This window comes from Macrosteles quadrilineatus, unplaced genomic scaffold (genome assembly GCF_028750875.1).
Source record: "Macrosteles quadrilineatus isolate MER2022 unplaced genomic scaffold, UCM_ALF_1.0 Scaffold_8__2_contigs__length_117827958, whole genome shotgun sequence".
Lineage (NCBI taxonomy): Eukaryota > Metazoa > Arthropoda > Insecta > Hemiptera > Cicadellidae > Macrosteles > Macrosteles quadrilineatus.
Window position 1 is genome coordinate 52,904,244 of NW_026542601.1, and position 22,645 is coordinate 52,926,888.

The window sequence follows — 22,645 nt, forward strand, 5'->3', positions numbered from 1 at the left end:
AATTACATATTTACATTTAAATGTATGAAAATTCTTCCAATTTTTAATTGGCCAAAAGGCTGATCTTAGTTGTTGATAAAAGATGAGGTGGGATGTGATTTCAATCCAATCCACTCTCATCCTGCACTCATATTGAGTTACACAATACAAATGTTTAACTTTCAAAACAGTGTTGACTGAGCGCATTCGGCTGTTAGTAACTAGCCGAGGTCTATTTGTGTCAGCCATGACTGTTCTTTATATATTTTGAGACGTTTTAATAGTCTTGGATTTAAAAGATATTTATAAAACTTTGTTTTTGGACATTCTGATACTTCAGATGTCTTTAAAGACTTCCATTAATAAATTATTGAGTGGTAATGGAATGAAACACATACATTGTGCTCAGGTAATTTTATTACCGCCTTACGTTATCAGGTATAAGTAGACATTTTACACTAAATCATTTATTTGCTGTAACAGTGATTCCATTGTAGAAAACTCAAATGGTGAATGGAAAATGTACAACAGACACATGTCTACTATCACTAACACACTTTTATATTGCTGTTCACTAATAAGATAAAATTATTTTACATTAAAAACGTTGTTAATTTATGTGTAAACTATATTACATATTTTATGTTTCAATATTATGCCATACAAGGGCATCGTTGAAAATTGGGTTATTTAAATGGGATTTATTAAGTAAGTAATCAACTTGAACAAATAACTAATAAAAGTAAACAGAACTTGTATGTATTGTATTAAAATACAAATAGCTTACCGAATCAAAAATATAAAAAAGTTTATAACAATTCAGTTTAATTCAACTCTTTACACTTTATTTTATGAATTGATGGCAATTTTATGCTCTTAGTACAGGTTGAAATTGCAATTGATAACATAATGTTCAACAACATTCGATTGAGATTTTTGAATAAAAATTATAGCTTCTTATTGGGTGAATAAAAAATGCACTAGTTAACAAAAAGTGTATCACAGATTTGCTACCTAAGTAAATTGTAACAAAGTAGATCATAAATATAAAAATACTAGCACAGTATCCACTCTTTGTACGGGGTTGTCATATAAGTATAAAATGCTTATTGCAGTTATACTCGTGCTTAGCGTTTGCAATGGGAAAGGATAAGGTTTGAGAACATTTTGTTCTTTTATATTTACGGTATACTATAGCTCATCTACCACATCTACCATAGCCATACTAGAACCGACGTTTGACGTGAAGTACCGACCCATCACTTTTAGTAAGACAACAGTTTGAATTTAGTATTATTTATACAGTGTCTGAAAAGAGTACATAAACACATGTTTTTAAGTCAAATGTTTTATATCATTCTTAAATTGGGGACTGATTAAAGATAAAAGATCATAAGAGAATAACTGAAGCAGCATTAATATGATAAATACGAGAAAAGAAAATATTTTAATTAACTTTTTACTTGACAAATAGTTAGAAAATACTCAAAAAGTTAAAATACAAACTATATAAAAATAATCTACTAAACAGGAATTTCATATAGGCTAACTCAACTTTTATTTCTGTGCAGCAAAATAGCATAACATGTTTAACAAACAACTAACAAAAATATAAAACTTCAAAAAACTCTACAAATATGCAAAAATATCATACATATTACATAATATATATAACCACAACCTTGGCTCTATTTTATATGAAATATAATAATTTACTTATAAATATATGAGGAAGACATTTGAATACAATGCACACAAATTATGATGCATGCGGATAAGAAACTGCAGTTCCAATAAATTACAATTACATAGGCTAAATGTAAACGCAAGAATATCAAATCAATGCCTATGTTTTAGCTTTAGAGTTTTAGGATTAATTTAAGCTGTCGTGAGTTGGAATACTTCTTCTATGATTTATAAAAGTTAATGTAAATTTATTCAGTGTGTTCTTTGTTTTATCATAGATAAAACATACTCCCTTAGTAGATTTCCCATCCTTATAGAAGAGCTGAAGCCAATTTTACTGTTAGTTCTGTCCGGTGTACTGTAGAGTCGTGTTTTGTTTACGATTTGTTTCTTGCTATTTCAGTAATCTAAAACCTCTTTTAACCAAATAAAACTATCTAATCACAAACAATGACTTGTCCACCAGCTATATAACCACACAGTGAGGCAAAAATCATGCGAAACTAACCCTAAAATAATAGAAACAAATTGTAAACAAAACACGACTCTACATTACACTGGACAGAACTAACAACAAAATTGGCTTCAGCTGTTCTATAAGGATGGGAAATCTACTAAGGGAGTATTTTTTTATCTATGGTTTTATCATTAACTCAAAATAACAAATTGTATGTGTTAATATTTGTGGCACTATTTGAGTTTGTTTCAGAACCAAAACAAAACGTTTAAAATTATATCATTGGTAAAAATGCACCAAAAAGCCTTGTTTTCAATCAAATAATGTGTTAGCCATGAACAAATAATGCAAAAAATCAAATAATTGATATGATGCAATTGATTATCTTACCTAATAATACATGTTACAATATCTAAGTAACTACACAATTACTGAGTATTAGTATTTATTTAAATGTCTAAATATATTTTGACAATAAAAATTCCTATTTCTACTAATAAAGCTATAATTGGTACATGAAATATTTTAAAATGTTATTCAACATTAAACTTATTGACATGTTAACAAGGTGATGGTTGGGACAGAGAGTAGACCCTTATAACAAATCAAGATCAGTTATTATGTAACAAAATTGTTAAATAATTTAATTTCTAAATGACAAGCTATGGGATAACAATAAAGACAGAAAATGACCGTCTTTATAATTAAGAATATGGAAAGATCAAATTTTTGACCGAAATATGTTTACCGAATATCTAAACTAAATGTCAGGCGATACAGATGACAGACTTGGAATAAAATATTGACCTTTCTTTAGAAAAATGTTAACAACTTAAACTGAAAGCACTTAGAGAAAATCTTTTTAATATTTAGTTATTCCCAAAAAGTGTTAAGGTGAATTAAGTTATTTTAATCTCCAAATGTTTTAAGTCAATTTGATGTTTGGCACAGATTTAAGGTTAAATTCCATAATATTACAACTTGAACAAAAGTTTTTGCCAGTGCAAAGATGGTTAACTTAAAAGGTGGTGAATCCTAGGTCGGTTATGAGAGGTCTACTGTACCACCAAGTCAATGAACATAACATTCAACATACAGAACTGCCTCAGTGGTGTGTTTTGAGTTTTACTCTTCACAGAGTCATTACCTGAGATACACAACTGTTGGTTCAGTGCGCTATTGGAGGTCACTCGGTGGCGCAGTGCTGCTCCCTAGTGTCAGCGTACAGTCCTGCACTACGCAGCAGTTGCTGGTGTCTGTACACGTCCGGGGACTGCTGCGGTTGTTGTTGAGGCTGTTGTGGTTGGGAGAACTGCAGCTGACTGTACTGCAGTTGATCACATTGAGTGCTACTGTGTGTGTGTGTGTGGGTGTGGCTGTTGTGGCTGTGGTACCTGCAAGAGGAAATTTGTAAGAAGAGGACTCAGTAAGGGTTTTTTCACAAAAACTTTGGGAATTACTAGATACTGGATTTGAAAAAGGAAAAATATTGTTGATTCTATGCATCAACATGGAATCTTCTTCGGAAGGAATTAGCAGATAACCTTCTACATTCACTTCCAAAACCTTCTAATACTTCCCTGAAGAAGCCACCATGTAGGGAAGAAATATGAAATCAATTGTTTTGTGAACTTTTTTGTGTGTTTTGCATCTGTCCAAATCTACTTTCTCAGTCTATTACTTGTGGATCAATTTCTTCTTCTTTAATATATTCTAGGGATGGACGAGATTGGATTTTTAGTTCGAGACGAGACGAGACGAGATTTTTTATTTCTCATAAAATTTCGAGACGAGATCGAGACGGGATTTCCCTTCTCATACACAACGGGAAATGCACGTTCGGAATTTTTACCTGATTTTGTAACATTGTTAGATGACTGTTTAAATACAAAAATAATTATAATAGGCAAGAATATTTACAATCTTTTATTAAAAAACATCAGCATAACATTTTTTTATTAATCACGCCTAAATTATTAAAAATGCCTACGATTAGGAAACATAGTGATATCAGTTAGGATAGAGTTCAACTTATACTAAAATAAAATAAATCATAAAATATAATATTAATTTTTATAAAATAGTTACTTGTTTTGACTTTTTTTATAGTAATAAAACATTCCTCACACTGCTATCACTTAACAAAACTTCTCAAATGTAATTAAAATAATTAAAGTAATATTTACATTTGAAGAATTAATTAAATAAGAACGCCTTCGCAAAGGAAACGCAACTACAACACGCTCCTGTATTGCGGGTATTGCATTGACTTTCTGCAGGCGTTTTTAATTTTTTTTTTTTTTAATTCTCGTCTCGGTAAAAATCTCGGCCAAAAAGAAATCTCGTCTTGTGTAACGAGATTTAAAATTTCCCGAAATTTCGAGACTTGACCATCCCTAATATATTCCTAAACTGAGTGTTTTTTCCCTAAAAACTAAATATAATGTATGCCTAAGCAATGCACAAAGATTTTCTGTAAATTAAACTCTGGTTGACCTCCAATCAAGAAAAACTAGCTAGTTAACAAGGCAGGTGTGTGTTCTTTACTTCATCAAGCACTATCTCTCTGCCACTCTTAGTCGTTGCAGCTGATCTGATGAAAGGGAAAAATCTATTTTCCCGCTAGGAATGATTTGCGTTTTGAGATTATTCTGTGGAATGGAAATCATCCCCGATTGAAAACAATTGGTGGCTAACAGATATAAATGAAAAATAGAGTATAGATGAAAATAATGTGCGCAAGTAATTTAGGTGGTTTGCAGAATGTCATGATTCAGTCCGCCATTGTCCATCAGTTTTCATTGACTTGACAGTGATAAAAGTAGAAAAATGTCTACTTGCAGATTGGTAATTTTAAGACTGCAATGGTTTATCATGTCAGTTTTACAATCTTAAGTTCAGTCATATCATATTCCGCATGCAAAATTTCCTTTATTTTTTTAATTATAACTCAAACGGAACTGATAGGCATAGGTGTCCAGTTTCATTGTGCAAATGGTTGCAATCTTCACTTAACCCTCTCACTCCCTATGCACATTATTTAGACCAAAAAACTTTTCTCAATTTACATCCGTCAACTGGCAATGGATTTTAATTTTAATACAGGTTTCCATGACCATGAGAAATCTAATAATCCAACATCTTATTACAGCTAACAAAATATAATACAGATACAAAATAACACTACACTCTTCAATCTTATGGTTGAATTACACCAAGTTGTGTCCCCATCTTAATAGGGTAATACGTTAATATGATAACTCACATTGGTGGGGAGCCGAGTACATTAGTCTGTGCTGTAGCCATTCTAGACGGACCAGCTGAGCTGTTCACCGTTGTCTGCTCCATCGGACTCACCACCTCCGTCAATGTCTGTACAGTCTGGACCGACACCGTACCTTCGTCTTCTGGCTTCTTTGTTTCATCTTTTATCTGCACTTTTCTCTGTTTACCACCATTTTCTACCTGTAAATAAAGCACTGCGTTGACTTCACACTCATAAGATAAGCTTGGTTTTTCATTTCTCCTGGATTTTGGTTTAAAACTGTAATAATATTAAAAGTTAAGGAAAGAAAAAATTTTATCAACTCTTTTATTATCTTGCAACATAACACAAAATATACACATTTGTAAACATCTGCATACTACATCAATAATAAACCATCATATATTTTAATGCAAACTACAATGTATCTTAATCTTAGATGAGTTGGGAGCAAGGAAATGCAATAACCAACAAAAACTAAATTACCATATGACTTTTAGCAGAGGGTGTTCTATATAGGACCTATATTTTTGGTTTTCTAGATTTATGACCTAGTGCTTAAGGTGGGCTTTGAGCCACTGGGTTGTCAGGAAAATGCAATATAAAACAATCCCACTCACTTATTATTTATTTACGGTAATTTCTGTAACCCTAGCTGTTTGTGTGGTAGAGCAATGAGATACCTTAGGGATGGATTCTTTGCCAGTCAATTTAGTAAGTGTGTTAATTTTACCAAGGCTGCGTGATGGCCGGCCACTGCCGGGAGCGCGGACAGCTAATGCGCTGCGTGGATGAGTGCGCGAAAATGTTTGAATTTAGTTTCATCCAATAGGAGAGGCATAGCAGAGATAGCACGATTTGCATCCCAGTCGTTGTGGACGTACTTTTACAAAAACCCAATAGATAGCATCACTAAACAAAACTGCTAGCCGGCCCTCAGTATTGCAAATTGGAGGGGAAAAGCGGAGGCGAAGTTCCCCGATACACCATCAAAACATATTACAAAAGCAGGATCAAGCACAATTTTGAGGTTAGGTTCATTCCACAATGCTACAGTAGATTCAGTATCGTTATTCTATTCTAATTAATTAAATTTCTAAAATGCTACGACAGACGTGAAAATGAAAAACAACGACAAATGCAAAAATAAAGCCCCTGTGGAAAAATATGAATATCGGCGGTAACCTCGACCAACGCGAAATTAAAAACCCACTACCCCAACATGCACGCTAAGGCACAATATGCGTTTCCTTCTCAATAGATAAACACAATATAATCACGTCGATGACAAATGTCTCCGTTCGGAGGCATGCACACCCAGGCGGTGATACTGATGTCTCCGATCGGAGACATGCTGCAGTAAACGTGTTAAATGAGGCTTATAATTGGTTGCTATCCGAGCCTATTAAAAAGCTTAATAAAAAGATAGGTTTGGTTAATTTTGTTGGCCTAAAATATTAGTATTAGGGCGGTTAACTTAGGTAATGTCGTGGCAAGCAGTGGCGTAACTAGAACATGGCTTTGTGGGGGGGGATGGATGAGCTCAAAGTCTGCACTCATGCAGGGGGGCCAGTAAAGAAGGGGGGTCTGGGGAAAATTTTGGAACAATTAGAACTCCAAACTCGCGTTTTCAGGCATTCCAGAGGTGTAATCACGTTCAAAAGAACTCAAAAAATCAAACCAATCAAGGCTATTTCTGGATAGTCAATTCAAGGCTAGTTCTGGATTTAGATTCAGGAAGTAGTAGTTCTTTATTAAGAAGTACCACTATCGGTAAATACACGTTCTGGGTGATTCGCAACTTATTACAGTTTCTCCAAACAAACCTGCAAATTCTTACACAAATCTGTCAGTAAAGTCTGAGCAACTTTTCTCTTTGTCATTTTATTAAACAGTCCACAATGCACATTTATAGTTGAAAGTAAACAGTCTTTACCTACTACAGATTACAGAACTTAACTAGAACACAGAATAAACAACTAACCTAAAAGCCGTCTGGCATCTGCTTAGTGCTTACCACGCATGCCTGCAGTGTTACCACTACGACTTTCCAAATTTCCTCCCGCTGCCTGGGTGAATTCATTAAATAAACCTTTTAAAATTAGTTTACTATACTAATAAACTAACAATTAACAAATTAGATTAATAAAACCAAATCAAAACTAAATTATCAGTTTCAGTTATAAACTTCACGCAAGTATTTTAAAGAAGAAGGATTGCTTCGATACAATAATTTTAATATTTATTATCATTTTAGGGTTCTGGGGGGGAGGGTTCTATCACCCTCATAGTTACGCCACTGGTGGCAAGATAGGCGAGATTTGAATCAGACCAGCCACAACCCTATATTTTGATACTTTTACAATTCCAAAGATGGTGAAACACAGCCACCAAGTTAACCCAACAACAAATTCCAAGAAGAAAGATGTCAAAACTATTGCTAATATTATTCATTTAAATTTCTCTGCAGTCAGAGACCAGAGTTTACATGGTTTACAGAGTTGACTTTTATTAATGAAAGTGCACATAAAGAATATGATTCTGATGGTGTCACCTTGAGATGTATAAGCTCCATATGTCGTCTGAGGTTCCGCGATTGACGCAACGTCACTCCGCAGACAGTGCATTCAACAGGTAAATCTGATACTAGCTTCTTGGTCGATCCTAGAAAAATGTTATACTGATTTCTTATTTCAACACAGTATATTGTATAGAAATGTTTGGTAAAATATCATCACTAGGGCCTAGAGTAGCTCCTTTAAAAGTTAGACCATGGCAAAGCGGAGGTTAAAAAATTAGCATAGGTCGGAAAGGCTTTGTTTTGCCTAGGTGTATTGAACAAGTATTCCTGTTTACAGTTGTCATACAACATGGCATTTTGTTCACTACAATTTGTTTGCAAAACAGTCAATAATTTTTACTTTTCCTGCTACTTTGTTCTTTTTCTCACTCCAGATGACAACTAAACAAAACAAAATTAAAGCTAAGATTATTTCATTGGATATTAATTAACAATAAATAGCCCTTAAGTACCTACTTTAAATGAGTTCTTACACATGTAAAATGTAATGAATAAACAAAACATTTTTAAATTTTAAAACTCGATAATATCCTATTTTTATGACCCAATCTAGCTGGTCCTCAAACTCATTCAATTTTGTCCCGCTCTACACCTTCAAACCAAATTTTATCAAAATAGGACAAAACGGACACATAGTCTATATATATAACAATTTGAAAAAATAGTGTTTTTGGCCTCTGGGGACATCAAATTGAAAAATTAAATCGGTCCCGGGCCTAGGATTTACCGTGCCACCTACAGTAATGGCTACTTCCCTAAAGGTAAATTCGCTAATACTTCCTAGGTAAATTTGCAGACAAAATTTTTGGTTGAAAAGCAAAATAATTATTGATTTACGAAGATGATTACCAGTATGTAAATGGAGATGGTTTTTTTTTATGAATTTTGATGCGGTAATGACATTGTTTATCCATCTGTCTCAAAAACGCCTGCATAACCTCAATGTTATGAGGTGAACGTTTTTTGAACACAAAGGCTATTATTTTTTTAGAAGTCACTTGTCACATACCAAAAACTGTAGACAAAGTTTTTTTTTTGTTCAAAGTTTTTTAGCTCAATAAAATTTACGCACAAGGCAAGCCTTTGCACAAACATTTTTCTCTTGTTCAAAAAGTGTTACACTGCTCTCACTAGTTACACAATTAACTATTATCACAATGTACTACCATAGACAAATAGAATTAAATATAGACCATCAGCAGTGCTGCGGTTAGCATAAGTTCTGGCGTCTACCGCTGGAAGCGCCGTGTAGTTGCGGCGCACGAGATACATAACTACAAGGCGCTCGCAGCATGGCTTGCCAGAACGCTAACCGCAGTACTGCTGACAGTCTATATTTAATTCTATCTGTCTATGGTACTACTTTTTAAAATAACTAATTCTCAAAATAAATATAGGGCATATTGTTGAACTTCATGGTAGCTCTTCGAATTGCTTCCATCTTGTTTTGCTATGTAACACACCAGTTCATTTCAGGAACTTGTAGGCCTAGTCTATCCATTTTTATTTTATTCATTATTCAATATTTTTAATGCAGCCATGCACAGCTAGGTGTGTTTTTGAAGCTAAATGTGAATGAATAAACTATAGTCAGTGTCGATCAATCAAAAAGTATTTTTCTCTGTATGGAACCTCCATTCTTTTGACTATCAGGTGAGCACCATTTGACCACTCATTAGCCTATTTTTTATTTATATTTTAAGAAGGAAATCTGTTTAAGTAAAATAACCGAATTTGGAGGAGTTAAGAATCCTAACTAAGAATTCTATGAGCATTTATTTAAACCTTGCAAAATGTCTCCCTCAATTAAATAAAAGTAATGCCTATAAGCTACTACTGCATAAAAAACAAGTCCAATTAGTTTGTTAAATCAGCATTGGAATTATTTATCCTAATGGATGGGTATAATAGTAAATAACAATACAACTATATTTCTTTAATGTTTTGTTTAATAAAACTAAACATATCACCATGAATAGGCTTATCCAGTTAGCATATTTTTCTTCTAATGTTAAGTACAAAAATCTAGTATCGACTTAACCATAAATAAGCTTTTTTAAATAAATAACTTAAATGTATAAAATATTTTCCTATGTACAGCATTTTAAACTTAGAATTTTTTGCTTTGATAAATTTTGATTAAAATAATGTAGGAAAGACAGATAATTTGGATTTTACCAGGATTGTAATAAAAAATGTTACCAAGAGTTAAGTTGGCATTAAGGTAGGTAATTATTAACACTGGAAACACTCAAAGCCCTGAGCCATAATTTTACTATTAAATAAGAACATTTTACTCTCAAGCTTATTTGTTTATAAAATTTAATCTAAAACAATTTATAATCTAATCTATAAAACTATAAGGATTTAGTGGTGGATATGATAAGCAGATAGTGGCTTACCTTACAGATGAAACATAGAATTTTTAGAACTACCGACTCATACTTTTTGTAGAGTTTTTGTTTTTGTTGTACAGTAGGCTTTTCTTGTAATTACTTGGATACTGCATCGGTGGGTGACAAAGTCGGAAAAGATTGTTACTTATATATGAAAAAAAACTAAATCTGTACAAGGAGAACAGCCTATAACAAATACAAAGACTCTGCAACTCAGGAGTGCCCGGGGGGGGGGGGGGGCAGTGGCGCATGTGCATCACGGAGATTTTGGGGGGGGGGGATTCAAGGAGAGGGTTTTAGGGGGAATTTGATTAGAAATTTCACCTTGATTAGAAATTTCGCCATTAGGTAATAATTTATTAAGTTTTTTTGCGAGTAGCCCTAAAATGTTTTTGATTCATCACAACTTATAAACACCTGCAACATAATAATGGCTAATCATAATTAAAATTTAATTTGTACCTTCCTAACAACCTGACGTCCTCACGAATGCAGGGGAACATTAAGATATTGCAGCGATAACGGGAGGCGGTCATAATATCTTCGTTACCACGGAGGGAAGTCAAGATATTAACACAAGACAAATAATTCTATTTTCTTTATTCCCTTAGCGGCTACCTGGTTTTGCGTTTGTCTGATTGTGGCTATTTAGTTATTTTCTGGGTTGTGTGAAGAGACTGTCCCGAATGATCTATAATGAGCATGACTATTTCATCATTTTAAAATTACCCAACCATCTATCCTAACTATTGCATTGTCCTCAATTTTTTGCATTTCAATATGAATATTCCTAATTAACATTCTGCATTGAAAGTTTCCTGATTTTTATACTACGGTATTAATTTTTTTACTTTTGAAAACCCTTAACATTTTGGTTTTGGTGTGGGAGGGTCGCGTGGGGCTATTTTGGGGGTAGAGGGAGGGAGTATAGAAAGGGGCAGTTTGAAATGGGCTTTGCGTCCCTGACCTGGGGGGGGGGGGGGGCACCACTGCATCAACTTAAGAAAGAGCTAGCTGTTCCAAACTGACAGCTTGCACAAGTTCATACATACTTTCATATATTTCTATTTCCAACTTTCATCAGTAAGGTAAGCCTGCTTGTGCATCATACCCCCTATTTATCCTTACAACCTGGGTCCAAAAAAAACCTTAAAAATCTTAACAGATAACATCAAATTTAAAGAAGAGGTAATGTCAGTATGTTTGTTCAGAGTGACTGCAAAAATTACTGATTTGACGGGACTGGAAGGGAGAGCTAAACAAAGGTAAATCATGAACTTAGTCAACATTTAGGCAGCTCTAAGAATCCCAGAATTGGACTGGGAAAACAAATAAAGGTTAATTAACCACTATATTGTCTAACCAGTTCAGGGGCATGCCACAACAATGAGTACAATATTGTTCACTCTGAAACATTTTTTTATAAATTTATTATTGTTGATTTACATATAGCTTAAGTCATTACGTGGAAATAGATAATCAGTATAAATACTAAATAGTATACCTTAAATCAGTATAAATCAGTAGCCTATAAACAGTTCAAACAATAGCCTATGTGGATTAGACCACCTGAAGATGCTTTTGAGGCCGGATACCGACTGGAGTGCCATTAGTCACTTAAGTAAATAAATTACCGTCTTTACGGTTTCACATTCTGCAGTTCGCTGTATTCTAAGACTTGGCCGTCTTCCGAGTTCTCTCTCTGACCGAACTGTTCTGTGTAGTTCTCACTCTGTGTCACTTGTGTTGCGGGGGAGGCTTGGACTTCTGGGTATCTCGGCTCCGTCTGCTGTGGTGTGGACATCTGACACTCCAAGTAGTCTATGTGGTCGGGTGTGGGGCGACTGGTGCACGCTGTCAATAGATGTCTCCTCAGGTTACGGGCTTGACGTATCAGCAGTCCGCAGAGTGGGCAGGTCCTCGGCTGCTCTGAGGCACAACGAGACTTGCCTCCCAGGGGTGGGGGGTCTAAACATACAACACTAGTCACTCCCCACCCCTAGCACCATCACTACACTGCACTACACTACAGTACGACACAATCCACAACTGAAATAAATACCGTTTGAATACATGAAAATTTTATTTGTCTGTCTTTATCAATGCTCTTTTTGAGAGGGAACTCAATGCTTAATGACTTTATAATATACCAGTTAAGTACCACACTCTGTTCCCTTTTCGTTCAGTCGCTTAGCTTTTTCTACCTTTGTCAAAAGCATTTTGATGTTTTTTTTCTTATACTGTGGGTTGAGATGTTCTAATATAGGCTAATCTCGGGGAGCGAGCTGGTCTAGTGGTTAAAGCGCGGCACTCCGGTTCCTGGGGTCCCGGGTTCAAACCCCGCCAAATCACCAATGGTTTTTATCGAAGTGATATTGCCCTAGGTCTAGCCTGAAGTAATGTGAAAAACAATTCCGGGCTTGTGCCTAGCGTCATAGGACAATAAAATATATATAGTTATATATATACATACATATATATATATATAGGCTAATCTCGGTTTATAAGAAAGTGATTATTCCTCTTTCATCCCAGGTTATTTACCCTTCACATGCCACATGAACATTTTTCATTATTTTCTTAGATAGGCCTAGTAAATAAAAATGAGATAAGACAAAAATAAATGTTATACTGAAGTGTTAGAGTTTACAACCTATTTTTTCATTCCAACCTTAAAACAACAAAGGAAATTCACATTTTTCTTATTAGCCTAATTCAAACTCATTCGCTTTTCCAGTTTTCAATTAGCTATTTTATATTACTAAAACTCTACAAATATTTCAATACTTAAATTTAAAGAGGGTCTACCTGGTTCTCCGTTGCAATGCTGTTCATCAATGATTTCATCCTTCATAGAGTCATCACCCGAGTCTTGTATCGCAGATCCTTCCATAGTCTGTGATTCTACAGCGACATTGCCAACACTCACGTTCTATTGGAAAAACATAGATAACAATCATTTAAGAAAAATAGTCTTTCAGTCATAAAAAAACATATGTTTGCAAAACTTAGCTTTAACTGTCTGCCATTTTAAATTTTCAAGATGGTAGGAATTTGAAATACTGTACTTCTGATGACACTACAAGGGAAATACAAAATCTTATGGCCTGAAACAAGTTTGTGAACCTGTCCTATGAGTCGGATTAAGTTACTGTTCAACCAAAATTTATTACCACTTGTTCCAGTAAACTTAAATATTTTCCAGAATTCCAGCCAGTCATACGATGTGCACAAGAACAAGAAATAAAGCAGGAGATGATGGGGTTTCCGCTCACCGTCCAATGCGATTCTCGCTCTGTCTCACTTGCTCGATTTTGCCTGCGCTTCCTCTTGCGGTGAGGCAGCAATGGACTAGTCATGGATGTTTCTCGAGACATGGGTGCCATGGATGTGTCCCCCATCACTACCGGAACTGAGATCTGAGCCATGGTTTTCTGTACACATTGCAACATTAGCGAGATTTGCACACATTGCAACATTAGAGAGATCTGCACACATCTCTCTTTTTCCAGTTTGAAAAAAAGAAAAACAAAGTTAGGTAATGTAGCCTAGATTAATATTTAGGTCACTTTCAAAAAAAAGGGAAGGGTTCCATTACTTTTTGAAAAGGAATGTTGTTAGAACACTTTGCATGGGATGAGTCCATTAAACTAAAATTAAGGTGTATTATTGCAAGTGAATTTTGATAACCAAGAAAAAGTCCATGAATCGCACATTTTGTATGGAACTGGGAAATAGTCTCCAAGAGCCTTTGGCAATACATCTGTTCATTACAAACTTCTGTTGGTTCTCTTTTAAGGTAATAATGCAGTAAAAAGAACACAATCATGGACATGATCAAAGGTTACTGCGATTGTGGAAGCAAATTATTACTATTAGTCATAATAATAAACTATTCTAAATTTTCAAGAAATTTTACAACACTTCCGGCTAATTCGGACAATTAGGTAATCTGAATAGGGTCCGGTTCCAAAACCTTTTGATTAGTGAGGCTCTGGTGTGCTACAAACAACTTTCCTCACCAAGCTACTCTCAAATTGTGTATGAAACAGAGATCCTGAAACAAGGCGAGGAGAACTGTAAGGTGTTTTAAGCTAGGTCAATTAATCATTTACCCGCCTCTTTTCTCATCCACCAGACATAAGACACACAATGTTACAAATAAAAGTACTTGTATGTGAAATACACAAATAAGCTTTACACTTTACATGTTAAACACTGCTTAAAATCTACAGTATAATGAATTATCTAAAAACTTACTTCAGTTGTGAGTGTTTGAGGAGAGAGAGCCTGAATGTCGAGACAATGGGCAGCCTGAAGTAGTGATGGAAGTTGACTAGGGTCAACACTTACCTGCAATGAAATAGATTATTCCTTTATAAACTTACAAGTATAGGCTACTGTAGGCGAGCTATGTTAATGACCTTTGGTCAGCCCTCACAAGCTACAGGTGTTAATGTGTTTGCAAAGCACTCAGAAGCATATCGGGTTAATAAATTGGTAGCCATTGGTCGGTCAAGGCAGGGTGCTCGGAGAATTGCAGAGGTTAGGCGAGTTCTGTTGACACAGTCTTTGTGTTAGAATCTTTTAAGTAGTTTTATGAGGAGACGTTTTGAAGCTTCAATGACAGACCTAATTATTACCAGGTATTTTAATGCAAGTTAGTCTAGAAGATATAGGTGAGGTTTATTGGATTACACCAACTACTTCAATGGCTTTAACTCCAGAATACGAGAAATATATTGTTAATTCCTGCAGATATAAATTAATAAGCATTAGTCCACAGTTTTGGATGGAAAACTTGAATAAATCTGTACTCACACCACACAGTCAAACATTGGAGTTTTTTATAAGATCCAACATACCCCCTAACAAAGTGTCTGGCCAATAAGCAAGTTTGTTTTCCTACACTTATGAAGGATATACTTCATAAGTCACAACTATGTTGATATAATCACTATGACTATGACTATCTCAAAAGAGCGATTCAGTTACTGACCTCTCCCTGATACACAAACTGTAGAAGAGCTTCTAAATCAGGAGCAGTGATTCCTGCAAGCATAACAACTGGATGGTGGCAATGAGTGCTCTGAAACCAACCAATTGACAGTAGTTAACAACCTGAACTATAGTTAATGATGACAAATTGTATGTTATATAGGATAAAATTTTTATAAAGTAAGCCTAGTTTAATATTGGCTAAATAATTAAGATTATGAACATTCCACATGAATCTTTTGGCTATCATAATTATATTCTTTATCAAAATTACAATAGGCCTAGGGAATATTAGTGAATTAGAATTTCCCATATTAGGAAATAATTAGCAATTCCCCATATAGGGAATAAGCTATTACCAATCAAACCAACCAAAAGTTTGATTGTCTGGGGCAGTGCCTCGGCATCAAAAGATGTTTTTATCCTACAAAAATGTGCTGTCCGAACCTAGTTTAAACCTAATGTTATTCAAATAGATTTAATTAAAAAATCTAATCAGGCAAATTAAAATTCGCTTAGACTGCAGATTTGCTTTGGCAGGGGTATTATGTTTAGTGTGTTCCAACCAATAAAAATATTTCACCAGTAGAAAAGTTTTCTCAGTTTTCAGGGTGTCCAGCACACCATCAAAATAAAATTCAAGGACAACTCCAGATTTTCAGGTCCAAAGTTGAAAATTCCCAGGACTCAAAAACAATCTGCTCAAATTCTGCAGGACTCAAATTCTAGCTGCTCAAAAACAACGAAACTTATTTGTTTGTACGTTGTTTTTACTCTGAAACCCCTACCGGTAATGTGCATTCTGTGATAATTTCTTGCAATCACGACCACATCAGTGATCATAGTGTAAGTTGATCCCATATAGGCTAGGGATTAACTCAACGGCCCTATGTCTCGGTCGTTGAAAAATTTGTGATTATCCAGCAATAGCGAAAATATCAGAGATGATTTCCTGCAATCCCAGCAATTCTGTGATCATTACTTGCAATCGCAGTCAAATCCGTTATAATTTCTCGCCATCATGGCAACACTCGTAGCCTATAATGTATTTTGATCGTGGCAGTTACTGTGTTAATATACAATTGATGAGTTCACACAGTAGCAGCATTATCCACGATTGTCTCCAGCAATTATTTAGACAACTGTGACTATTTTTTGGAAGCTCGGCCATCCATCTAATATCGTCTAACTTTAAATGGCGGTAAAATTTGTGATGATTTCTTGTGATAGCAGAAACGCTACAATTACAGAAACGTTGTTAACGTCTCACATGTTTGCGGTAAAATCTGTGCAAGTTTCTCACAATCACGGCAATATCCACAACCAACTCCAACAATTATCTCAAAACCTGTGACTGTTTTTTGAATAACTTCTTGATCAGCATTTTACGTGTTATTAAATTTACGGATTTTTATAAGTATTTTAATTTTTATAAGTACAACTGGAATCGTAATTTACTTGTTCATTAAATAAGTTGATTAATGATGAACAAGTAAATTTTGATTCCAGTTGTACTTATAAAGTGTATAAGTAGGCCGGTGCTTCCAGTAGCCAATAGGGTATAAGTAGGGACGCCATTCAAGATTCTTGTCATTCGCCTATTGGGTCTGATGATGATAGGAGTGTCCATATCGAAATCGATCACCACTTACCATCTTTTTTGTATATTTACCGTCTTGTGAGTAACAGTATAAGCGTAAATATATGTTTTAAGTGTTATAAGACGTTTCTTTTATTTACTTTCTGTACTATTTTTTGCGATCACGGCAACATACGTTATTTGGGAAAGTTTCCCGCAATAATGATTTCCAACCATGCAAAAGAAGATAGATCGGTGATTTCAGGTGGATTTTTCTGTAATTATTGAAACATTTAAATTTTCTGGTTTTTTACAAAACTCAGGTACAATTCACGGATCTTCAAGGGTCGTCAAGATCAAAGTGACGCAGTCTATCCAGCTTATGCTGGTATTAAGCCTAGGAGGAGGTAGGCTAAGAAGGTAATGAGGTACCTATCAGAGAGGGTGAAACATAACTTATAGGCTACATACAGGGTGTCTAGTTTATTTCCATTATAAAATTCAAGACTAATTCCAGACTTTTCAAGACTAATTCCAGATTTTTCCAAGACTAGTTTTTTCAACAATAATTAGTGAGTGTTGATACCAAAATGTATCGATTCTCAATTCTTGATACCGATACCAATTTTTATAGCTTAACCAAATTTTCTTCTAAATTATACTACACCAACCCCTGTCTTTGTGATAAAGTAGTATTATGATAATGTGGTGTTTTCAAATAAAGAAATAATGCAGCGATAACAAATTCTAACTAGCAAATTTGGTTTTTTATCATTAAATTTTCCGCGTACCGTACGTTTAGACATCATCATTACCTCAGTAAAGCTTTTGACTCCATTTCTCATGAGTTGTTACTTTTAAAGCTCAGTAGTAGTAGTGGACTAAATAGTACTGCATTGAACTGGTTCAAGTCATATCTTTCTGATAGAAAACAATACGTGGAACTGAGTCACTGTAATGATAAAAATTATAAAATTTCTTACAATTCTTGTACTCGGGAAGTTAAATATGGGGTTCCCCAAGGATCGATCCTAGGCCCTCTTTTATTCATCTTTTACTTGAGAAATTTTCCCCAACTAAGTGTTTTGAGCAAGCTTTGCCTATATGCTGATGATGCAAATTTAAAAATAGCCGCAGAAATGTATGCTGAACTTGAAGCCAAGGCCAATTCTGATATATTATTACTTAACAGTTTTTTTAACTCAAATAATTTGCGTTTGAACACAGATAAAACTAATTTTATGTGCTTTCAAGCAGGGAAAACTAAACTGCAAAATCTGCCAAAAATTGTAGTTAATAACAACACAATTCAAAATAAAGAACACATCAAATTCTTAGGATTAGAAATTGATGAAAATTTGAAGTGGAACCATCATATTGACAAGTTACTTTCTAAAATTTCATCTGGCCTATATGCGTTAACAAGATTAAAACCCCTATGTGATAAGGAAACATTAAAAATTATATATTTTTCATACATACATTCAATCATATCATTTGGAGTTTCACTTTATGGTGCAGCAAAGAAGAAAAAATTAAAATCAATTATAAAAAAACAAAAAAAAGCTATTAGAATTTTATGCAATTTAAAACGTAGAACTTCAGTCAAAGAACATTTCAAAACTGAAAATATTATGACTGTTTATGGAATGTATGTCTATGAAACAGTATTATCAGTAAAAGACAGATTTGATGAATTACAACTTATTGGAGACTACCACAATTACTTTACTAGAAATCGAGAGAATCTGGCCACTAGCTCTCATACTCTGCAACTTTTCACGAAAACACCTAAGTATGCCGGTTCAAAATTTTATAATAAACTTCCTAAAGAAATCAAATTGGAAACCTCAAAAAATAAATTTAAATCAAAATTGAAAAAGTTTCTTATCAACAAGGCTATGTACTCCTTTGAAGAGTTTTAGTTCCATAAGTTATATTGCTTTATTTCATAAGTTAAAACTTTTGGTTTTAAAATAATTTTATCTATTATTTTAATTTTGATATTTTCATGTTTAAACTTTTATATTGCACTGCTTGTTTTACTTTATTTGGGCTGAAAGAATGTTCATATGGATGGTATGTTGTTACGCCATGCTTGATAGTTATGAGTATTTTAGTTAAGTTAGATTTGTTAAATTACTCTTGACGCCATTCCTGTATCTATGTATTGTACTTTAATGAATAAAGTTATATGAAATGAAATGAAATGAAATCATTGACTGCAGCGGTTACAGAAACGTGATCGTCACCGTCCGCGATCACGGCAAAATCATGAACATTCGCGGCCTTGTAGACATCGACATCATCGTCGTCTCCCGCGGTCTCAGAAACGTCATCGTCATCGTCCGCGATCGCGGCAAAATCATGAACATTTCCCGGGGCTGTTTAGACATCACTGTCATTTCCCGCGGTCATGGAAACGTCATCGTCGTCGTCCGCTATCGCGAACAAATCATGAACATTTCCCGCGACCGAGCAGATATCATCGTCGTCTCTCGCGGTCACGGAAACGTCATGATCATCTCCCACGGTCACGGAAACGTCATCGTCGTCTTCCGCGATCGCGGCAAAATCGTCAGAACATTTCCCTCGGCCGTGTAAACATCATCGTCGTCTCCCACGGTCGCCGAAACGTCATCGTCGTCTCCCGCGGTCACGGAAACGTCATCACTGTCGCCCGCGATAGCGACAAAAAAATGAAAATTTCCTGCGGCCGTGTAGACATCATCATTGACTCCCACGGTCACGGAAACGTCATCGTCATCTTCCGCGGCCACGGAAATGTCATCGTCGTCTTCCACGGCCACGGAAACGTCATCGTCGTCGTCCACTATTGCGGCAAAATCGTGAACATTTCCCGAGGCCGTGTTGACATCATCATCATTGGGTTTCGCTGTTACGTAAACGCAAGACGACGATCGCGGCAAAATCATGAAAATTCCCGACTTTGAAATAAAATTTAAGACTAAATCCCGACTTTTCAAGACCATTTTGAAATTCAATACTAATTCCCGACTTTCCCGATTTTCCCGACTACTAGACACCCTGTACATAGTTGACAAGAACGTGTCAATTGCAAAGTAAATGTCTTAAATTTCTTCAAAACAAAGAATAAGAACTATAAGTTAAGACCTGTCTTGGTGCACGCAAGAAATCTTTCACTAGGCTACGGTACATTAGTAGATTATACCTTCAACAGTTCCATGAGCAAAGGACTAGCAGCACTCAACACTAGCTTGTGGGCTGGGAATATTCTTCCTCCTGCTGCCAAAGTCACATCTACCATCTCTCCATGACCTCGAAGAATCTGTACTGTAGATGTAAGTGATGTTCCAAACTCTCCCCATGACAGGCTGTATAACTGTTGGCTACCCATTTAACTGGACAGAATAGGTTAAACATATTAATCATCGTATACACTTTATGTTATTTGTTAAACAAATAAAGCAAGAAAGCCATAAGCCTTATCATTCTCCAATCGCCATGACGGATCTCGAGCTCAATAAATAAGTTCTATAAAGCTTGGTAGGCTAAATTTAAAATCATTAAATTTACTAGACTGGCCCAAGAAACATTTACGTCAAGTTAAATGAAGATTTGAAACAAATTTTTACTGTACTGGAAACAATGGAAATACCGGTACAAAATATGTACAGTAGCTAATAAGTTAACACTTGTAACATATATAGGTCTACACATAATGTTGACTCACAAGGCGGTAAATACATACAGGCGAATGTGATGAACCCAATGGGCACCTACTGGGTCTGATGATGATTATTCAATCGAAATCGATCACCACTTATCATCTTTTATAAGTAATTACTGAAATCGGATATCAGAAATGTTTATTGCCGAAAACATTAAGTTACATAAATGGGTAGGCTACTTTTCCTGTTAAAGGGAACATTCATTATTATCGATGATTTCTTTTCAATATAGCCTATCAATATTTTTGATTTACTTCACGATCCGTATTCCTTCTATTTTAATAGCCTAAACATACCAAATTACGTTCATGTTATCTTAACTAAGTTTAGGTTATTAACTTAAAAAATTGGCAAGCTAGAGTTTAAGGGTAACTTACAGTTTCTTAACTGGGCTATGCTAATATCGATTGAAAATGTCGATTCAATTAAACTTAGTAGACCTAAACCTTCATTCACTTTTGTTTAACTAGGCCTGTATCAATTATAAAATGAAACAGGTTATAACCTTACCTAGCCAACCAAACTTCCTGTCAATGAAAAAATTGAATGAAGGAATACTACGTTAAGTAGGCCTAGGCCTAATCAACTCAATATTTTCAATCAATATTAGCGTAGGGCCTAGGCCAGTTAAGAAACTGTATCCGAGTTCATGGACAGACACATTAAAGCTTATGAAAAAACATCATCTTAGGTCTCCTAAGACTGACACTGACACTGAACCTTAAACCAACCTAACCGCTTCTTAACCCGAGGGTGTCTTGAATCTTGATCAAACCGACACACTCACACTGACAGTTTAAGTAGACACTTACTTACTTAGAGCTTAGCTTAGACGACAGAGCAACAGAGAGGCCGCACTAAAGTGATAACAACTAGCCTACTCACTGTAGTGACAATATTGATATTTGATATGATGAGTGACAAGGAATATGAAGGAATTCACTTTGCACTATTAATTCTCTAATCTCTCCTAAGTTAATCTATCCCTGTCGCATCTCGCCTCGATCTCACACAAAAAGTCGGTTCTTGTTGGGACAATTTAAATATTATGGATTTTGAGATTGATTAATGATTAATTTGATTGAAGTAAAAAATCTTGAATCTTGGTACAAACTACCAACAAACACAAAACACAAACTGAAACTACTAAGATGAAAATAACAAATAGAAATAACGATGGCGACGAAAGAAGGTACTAAACAAAATAAAAACAACAGGTGAAATCATAGATATGTTGTATGAAAAGAACATGAACGGTGTTTTCATATAACCATTGATTATATACATTGATTAGATAGTTAATCCATAATATAAACTAGGTTAAAATTCAATGCAGTTGTCTGCTTGCAATATTGAACGAATGAGCGGAGCTATCACATTATTCCAATTTTAATACTTTTTGAATCAATACAACATCAGTACATCTTTTTCTCATAAATGAGATTTATACTTCCAGTATTAAATAGCAATGTTATATTTGGTTCACATCAATGCAATGTATATTTGCAGTATCCAAAGTCAATTATAAGTATCCTACTATCCTACTAATATTATAAATGAGAAAGTTTGGATGTATGGATGTATGTTTGTGACAAGTGAACGCGAAAAATACTGGTCGGATTGGGCTGAAATTTGGCATGATGATAGCTCACATTCCCGATTAACATATAGGTATATTCTTATTTCAAAAATCCTTTCGGGCTCCGCCCCAGTGGCTCTGGAGTTTCCCATGTTAACCTTATGAGAAATGGAATTATTTAATCTTAACAGCTGTTTCAATTAAACAAGTTGGTTCTGTTCTATGATGTTCAATCTGTTCAATAGCATTATTAAAGTCACAAGGATTACCAACAGGGTGCAGCACTATTATTTCTTTTACATTTATGACAACAGCTAATTTGCAACCAAAAGGTGAGCGAGCGTAGCGAACGAACTTCAACCTGGAGGCGAGTTAGCGTAGCGAACGAGCTAACCTGAAGGCAAGTGAGCGC

The 22,645-nt window shown here is 35.0% G+C and overlaps 1 protein-coding gene across 7 annotated transcripts; it reads right to left on the reverse strand.

Annotated features, from left to right (window-relative positions):
• Positions 1 to 384: 384 nt before the first annotated feature.
• Positions 385 to 21,784, reverse strand: LOC129000121 (transcription factor GAGA-like). Of its 7 annotated transcripts, none has more exons than XM_054427026.1 (9): positions 21,471 to 21,784; positions 20,135 to 20,324; positions 15,364 to 15,453; positions 14,625 to 14,717; positions 13,640 to 13,798; positions 13,173 to 13,296; positions 7,942 to 8,051; positions 5,388 to 5,587; positions 385 to 3,516 (listed from the first exon to the last, which is right to left on the reverse strand). In XM_054427026.1, exons 2-9 carry the CDS (start codon positions 20,318 to 20,320, stop codon positions 3,309 to 3,311), a joined length of 1,170 nt encoding a protein of 389 aa, XP_054283001.1. In that variant the 5' UTR covers positions 20,321 to 20,324; positions 21,471 to 21,784; the 3' UTR covers positions 385 to 3,308. The 7 variants fall into 7 exon arrangements, with proteins under 7 accessions (XP_054283001.1, XP_054283000.1, XP_054283002.1 ...); XM_054427025.1 differs by having other exon boundaries at positions 21,467 to 21,784; XM_054427027.1 differs by lacking the exon at positions 21,471 to 21,784 and adding an exon at positions 21,375 to 21,460.
• Between the last annotated feature and the right edge of the window lie 861 nt (positions 21,785 to 22,645).